At 43.8% G+C, this 7031-nt stretch overlaps 1 protein-coding gene across 1 annotated transcript; it reads left to right on the top strand.

Annotated features, from left to right (window-relative positions):
• The first annotated feature begins 25 nt into the window (after positions 1–25).
• Positions 26–6380, top strand: NDUFA8 (NADH:ubiquinone oxidoreductase subunit A8). Its single transcript, XM_073314140.2, has 4 exons — positions 26–180; positions 1053–1216; positions 3473–3638; positions 6137–6380. The coding sequence occupies exons 1-4, from the start codon at positions 130–132 to the stop codon at positions 6272–6274; spliced, it is 519 nt and encodes a 172-aa protein (XP_073170241.1). The 5' UTR covers positions 26–129; the 3' UTR covers positions 6275–6380.
• The last annotated feature ends 651 nt before the right edge of the window (positions 6381–7031 follow it).

The following is a 7031-nucleotide window of genomic DNA, read 5'->3' as shown; positions in this document are numbered from 1 at the left end:
GGTGGCGCATGCGCACGAGTTCCGCGAGACCTGGTGGCGCACGCGCAGTGGCGTGGGGCCTGCCGTCCGTAGCGGGCGGGCGCGGAAGGGGAGCTCAAGGAGACCGGGCCGCGGGCGAGGGCTGGCGCCATGCCGGGCTCGCTGGAGGTGCCCTCGCTGGAGGAGCTCGAGGTGCCGGAGGTGAGAGCTGTGCCAGGCTGTGGGGGTTCCCGGCGGCGGAACTTGCCCTAGAGCGGACGCCGAGCGCGCAGGGGACCCGAAACCCTTCCGCGGCCGCGTAAATCTGGGCCCGAGTCCCAGCGGCCGGGTGCGTCGTGAGGGGCCCGACCCTGGGCCTGACACGGGGGAAGGGGCAGCCTCCGCCTTCCTCTCCGTCTCGCTGCCCCTCGCTACAGCCACGGCACGCCCGCCTCTTGAGTGCCGCGTACCGACGGGCTCCCCTCGCCTCAGAAAAGAGACACGGGCACTGGGAAAGGGTCAGAGAAGGGCAACGAAAATGATGAGGGGTTTGGGACGGGTCCCCTAGGAGGAGAGGTTAAAGAGGCCGGGACTTTTCAGCTTGGAAAAGAGGAGACTAAGGGGGGCGGGGGGATATGACAGAGGTCTGTAAAATCACGAGTGGTGGCTTGGAGAAAGGGAATAAGGAAAAGTTATTTACTTGCTCCCGTAACATAAGAACGAGGGGCCACCCAATGAAATTAATGGGTAGTAGGGCTTAAAACAAACAAAAGGAAGTTCTTCTTCACTCAGCGCACAGTCAACCTGTGGAACTCCTGGCCTGAGGAGGTTGTGAAGGGAACTGGACAAATTCATGGAGGTTAGTTTCATTAATAGCTATTAGCCAGGACGGGTAAGGAATGGTGTCCCTCGCCTCTGCTTGTCAGAGGGTGGAGATGGATGGCAGGAGAGAGATCACTAGATCGTTACCTGTTAGGTTCACTCCCTCTGGGGCACCTGGCATTGGCCACTGTCGGTAGACAGGATGCTGGGCTGGATGGACCTTTGGTCTGACCCAGTGTGGCTGTTCTTGCGTTCCTCCCCCAATGCCTCAGGTAAGCGTCAGCTCCTCCGTGCTGAAAGCTGCAGCCCATCACTATGGCTCGCAGTGTGACAAGCCCAACAAGGAGTTCATGCTGTGCCGCTGGGAGGAGAAGGACCCCCGGAAATGCTTAAAGGAAGGAAAGCAAGTCAATCAGTGTGCACTGGAGTTTTTCAGGTAAGAGTCTCAGGTGGCTTTTCAAATTCAGTTTTAGGGCTGGATGCTGCAGATCTTATTTAGGCAAAACTCACATTGAAGTCAATGAGATTTTTACTTGAGTGTAGCCTGTAGCATACATGGTCCCTATCGAAACCAAGATGAAAGTATTAAAATTAAATATATATTTCATGCTTCAGCACTTTGACACAATACACACACTTTTTATTTTTAATTAGTGCTTCAAAAGAGTATGGTAATGAAGTGAGCATGTGCTGTATGTTGCTACCTGTCTGCTTAAGGTATTTACGTAGGAGGAGAGAATCTGTCCTGAAGTGTCAGCTGGCATAGCTTCTACCTGTGTGCTACCATTTACACAAGCACTACAATAACAACTTTCTTTAGTTATAGCTAAGATGATCATGGTATTCTTAAACTTTTGTTGAGGTGCTGTTGCTGTTCCCTAGACTTGAACTCCTGAGGGTTGGAGGCAGTGCTTCCTCAGTGGAGCGTGTCAGTGGTGGAGACTACTTCCTCTGCTAGTTGGAAGGCAAAGTATTCAATAGTTTTCAGTTGTTCATAAAACAGTGACCCACACTCTTTCTGTTATATTGACTTCTCTTGCTTGCGCTCAGCCTCAAGGCAAGTTGGCTTTGTTTGAAAGTCTGAAGATGGTGATCAGGAGTATCTGGGCTTCAGTAACTTGTGACTATACTTTTAAAAATGTCAGACTTGTTTTGTGAGTTGCTTTCCCCATCCTTTGTCATCTTGGGGCACAATGATGCAAACATTTAAATAAATACAAAACTTTCCTCACATGACTGAAATCATACGCGTAGAAATGTTTGGAGGATCATAGTCTTAGAGGCAGAGCACCTTTTTGTATGTGTTTGTATAGCACCCAGCAAGGTGAGGCTCGATCCTGATTGAGGCCCCCGGGTGCTATTGCACTACAAATATTAATAATAGATAAGGCTATGTTTTAGTCACGGGTATTTTTAGTAAAAACCATGAATAGGTCACAGGTTGTAAACAAAAATTCACAGAATTGTGACCTGTCCATGACTTTTATTAAAAATACCTGCCCTGACTAAAATTTGGGCAGGGGGCCACGGGTATTCTGGGGGGTAGGGGGGTAGTCCGTGGGTGCTGGGGGATGTGGCCCGGGACCCCCACAGGTACTGGAGGGAACGTGGGCTGGCAGGGGCTTCCTATCCTGCTCCGTGTCCCTGCAGCTCCTAGGTGGCAGAGGCAGGGGCTCTGCTGCTCCCGCCACAAGTGCCGGCTGCCACAGCTTCCGTTGGCTGGTAACTGAAGCCAATGGGAGCTGCGTGGATGGGGCCTGCAGGCGTGGGCAGTGTGCAACGCGGAGCCCCATCTGCCGCCTATGAGCTGCAGGGGGGGCCATGCCAGTGGGAGCAATCCGGGGAGCTCCCCATCCCTAGGTAAGTGTCCCCAGGCATTCCCCAACCCCCTGCTCCAAGCCCCTTCCCACCCACCCAAACTGCTGCTGCTGGCCCAGGGGTTGCCGAGCTCGGGCAGCCCCTGAGCCAGCACCAGCCATGGCAAAAATTACAGAGGTCATGGACGGTCACGGAATCTGTGACCTCCATGACAGACCCGCAGCCTTAATAATAGACCTTAAGCGGATGTGTCTTACTAAGCTCAAAAAAAAAAAAAAAAAATCTAACTAGTTGGAAGCAGTTAAGTATCATAAACAGAGCATTCACATTATATTATTAAAATAAGCATGCACTAAGTGAGATGTAAGAATGTTGTCTGAAAGCTGACTGAGCTTAACAGTCATATTAATGACTAAGGTGCCACAAGTACTCCTTTTCTTTTTGCGAATACAGACTAACACGGCTGTTACTCTGAAACCTGATATTAATCATTGTATTGTAGTTATTTAAAGGGTAATACAGACCTGTATTGAGATCAGTGTGGAATTATAAATTCATATGCTTAGACTGTAAGCTCTTCTTGACAGGGCGTAGTAGTAGTCTGTGAAATGCCATACATATGCGTCATAATTTTTTTATTTATTGCTTATCTTTCTTTTATCTATTTCTTTCAAAATTACCAGGCTTTAACAATTTTATGAATACCATCTGGAAATTAAACTTTGCAAATAACTACTGAATGGCAACCAAATGGAAATTGGTTCATGCATTTTGGGCTGGAGTGAATGGGAGAGTGCCAGCTTTGCAAATGTAGCTCTTATAAGCTACCTTGTCTTTTCCAAAATAACACCTTGTCGTTTCCTTTGTTTTCTAGGAAGATTAAGGCACACTGTGCAGAACCTTTTACTGAGTACTGGACTTGTATTGATTATACCAACCTTCAAGAGCTTCGTCGTTGCCGAAAACAGCAGCTGGCATTTGATAATTGTGTGCTGGAGAACTTGGGCTGGGTGAGACCTGATCTGGGAGAGCTGTCTAAGGTAATTAGGAAATCCTGTTCCATGTCTTCATCTCCTTTTTTACTGGTTATTTCAGCTCCCTTCTCTCTGACCTCCTAAAGTCCCTGTTACCCAGCGTGTGCAGAGTGCTGCTGGTGTTCTGATGTTCACAGAGACCCACAGATTCATCACCTTATCCACCCAGGTCCTATATGGTCCCCTTTACTGTAATCTTGAAGTGTATCTACTGCTTCTCATTTATTTGAGAAACTAGTTCAGAATTGTGCTGCTACATTTTGAAAGTATTCTATGTACTTGTTCCACTTTGCTTCACATCTTCCCACTCTTCATGCATAATATTTTAAACTACTTTTAACTGTTTTTAAACAGACTAGATTTCCAGGTGAACACAGTCTCAGCACTTTTGATACAAGAACCTCCTCTGCAATGCTTGTGATCTGGGATAACCCCCCTGTATTTCTCCATCTCATTTCAGATCTAGTCTGAAAAACATCTTTCTGTTGTGTATGCCTCATCTCTTTCTATCTACTATTTTTAATCAGCTGTTACGTTTAGTTCTGTAAAGCATTTTAGGATATTCTGTGTGAAAGTTGTGTCGCAATAAATATAGCGCAGAGTTAATAACTTCTCCACTGTAACAGTGGATTTATTTCTGGTTTAATAGGTGTAGCAAGGGACTGGACTAGACGACCCAGGAGGACAATTCCGGTTCTAGATCCCTATGTAGCTTTCATATTGTCTTGAATTCAGCTTTCCTTTCTCATGTACCAGTGTTCCATTTGTCAGTTCAATATAATGGAAAAAATGTTCCAGTGTACTGCATGACACTCTTTCAGCTCTTCCTTAACTGGATGGCCAGATTCTTCTGTCTGTTTTATTAGCGTTCCCCTCTTATACTACTTTTAAATTACCACTTCTACTGCAATGGAAGTGGCAAGTTATTGATGAACTCTCAACCTTCTGTTGAAGCCTGTGGCAGAATTGTAGAGGCCTTTTAAGCACACTCTGGGGTGGGGAATCTTTTATTATGAACTCTTTTTCCTATCACCAGCGGGAGAGTGAATTTGTGTTGGGGGGTGGAGGGTGAGAAAACCTGGATTTGTGCTGGAAATGGCCCACCTGATGATCACTTTAGATAAGCTATTACCAGCAGGACAGTGGGGTGGGAGGAGGTATTGTTTCATATTCTCTGTGTATATATAAAGTCTGCTGCAGTTTCCACGGTATGCATCCGATGAAGTGAGCTGTAGCTCACGAAAGCTCATGCTCAAATAAATTGGTTAGTCTCTAAGGTGCCACAAGTACTCCTTTTCTTTTTGCGAATACAGACTAACACTGCTGTTACTCTGAAACTTTTTCCTACAGTGTGTGCTTACTTTGGTGAGAGGTTCTTTTCTTGATCTGTTACTAATAATACTTGAGTGCTTGTAAGTTTTTTTTTAAAAACAAAAATGCTTACAGTGGAACTCAGTAAATTTTCAATTAATTAAATTTTTAATATGTTAAAAGAAAAAAGGATGGCACAAAATAAATGCCTGCTACCATAGATGCTAAGTGCGGGGAAAAATGTCTGGCTAGTGATGGTTCTCTCTAATGTATGCACTACTGTTCCATTGATTTGCTTATGCTGGTTCTTTTGTATATTTGACCTTGGACTGCAGGAAAGGATGTGCTGGGTTTGAAATGGACACTTCCACTAAAAATTTGATACAAATTTTGTTATGTGGATAATCCTTTAAGAATTGCCTTCTTATACAAGTAAAAATACAAGTTTAGGCAGCATTGAGCATCTGTTAGGTTTTTTTTCTATGCTTGATTTTTGAGACAGTTCAGGTGCTTAACCTCAAACAGCTAAAACAGGAACTTCTTGTGCATACTTGTGTATACTTTGACTTTATCTGCAAAGTAGCAGCTTTCAAAGGTGCTGAGGTTTTGGCCTACTGTTGACAAGACAAAATTCTTCTCTCGTACGCATGTAGCTCCACTGAAGTCAAGGGGGTTGTATTGGGTGTAAATGGGAGCTAGACTTTAAATTAGAAGCTTACCTTCAAGAAAGTGCTTAAGCTATTGAGTTTAAAAAAAAATAAAAAATTGTGTAACCCTTGACACATGCGTTGTTCTCCTAAGTGACCATATTATTGTACTGTTTTTGCTTTATCTTACTCTTCCCTGACCACTCTTTGATTTCACTCCTTCCTGCTTTTCTTATCCTAATCTAGATTATAGAAATGTGTCCGAGTCCTTTCCTTAATGTACCCTATGTATCTGTGACAGTCTATCACTGTGAATCATTTGGCCCACTTAACTATAAGGTGTCCTACTAAATACTTGCAGAGTCTTCAAGCAATATGTGCTGAATTATTAAGCATTTGATTAATTCTACTAATGGGTGGTTTCTTTTTCTGCTGCATGACGCATTAAAGCCACATGTATTGTTTCTCCTCGAAGCTATTAGCTTAGTGTAGTTTTGTCTATTAAATACTACAAGAAAAATTCCAGTGTACTACTTTTCCTTCCAGGTCACAAAAGTGCAGACAGACCGACCTATCCCTGAGAATGTCTATCATTCCAGACCAAGACCAGAGCCAAGTCCGCCCATTGAAGGAGATTTGAAGCCTGCTAAATATGGCAGCAGGCTTTTTTTCTGGAACTGGTAAAATGGGACCGACAACTCTATAGTAAGCTCTGTTCTTTGCAAATGTAAATTATCTTGTCCAATGTGTATTGGGTGCAATCGTTAATGATTAAAAAACCCATAATTCACCTGGCGTGGTAGACTTTTGTATATACATCACATGAGCTCAGGAACAGTGTCCCCTCTACTGTTGTGTTTTTTTTGCCTTTTAAAATGCTTTTTAGAATTTTATGGCCTTAAAAGATGATGTCCTTTTAGCCACTTAACACAGTCAGTTCTGTCGCTAAAGTCAGTTATTCAGCAACGAGAATATAAGATTTATGCCAAGATTTGTCAAACAGTGTATGTAAGTATGGTCCAGTTCTTTTATTATATTCTTACTAAATATTAAAAAAAAAAATGGGAGAATGCAAAATGAATCGAGCCGGCTCTTCACTGTTCAGATTTCCAGAATTTGCATTAGTGGTTTATATACTTGTGCCTCCAAGTATCCATCTTCTTTCCAACAAACCTCCTTTCTTATGAGATTCCAGTTCAAACAAGCCAGATAGGAGCCTAACAGGTCACCAATTTAGATTCACAAAGCTACTGATGATCTCTGCGTGTGTGTCTATGTGGTGGTTCCAACAAACCTCTTATGAAGGTGACTAATCTGCAGAGGTAAAAACTGGTGACTCAACCTCAAATTTGGGATTTGATACATAAATTATTTTTTTCAAGTAGTTAGTCCATGCTTCCTAGATTGCTGGTTAGAAATTCATTATTATTTGAGATATCAA

The sequence above is a fragment of the Lepidochelys kempii genome, chromosome 16 (assembly GCF_965140285.1).
Source record: "Lepidochelys kempii isolate rLepKem1 chromosome 16, rLepKem1.hap1, whole genome shotgun sequence".
NCBI lineage: Eukaryota > Metazoa > Chordata > Testudines > Cheloniidae > Lepidochelys > Lepidochelys kempii.
The sequence above is the reverse complement of the archived record's forward strand: the minus strand, read 5'-3'. Positions and strand labels throughout refer to the sequence as shown.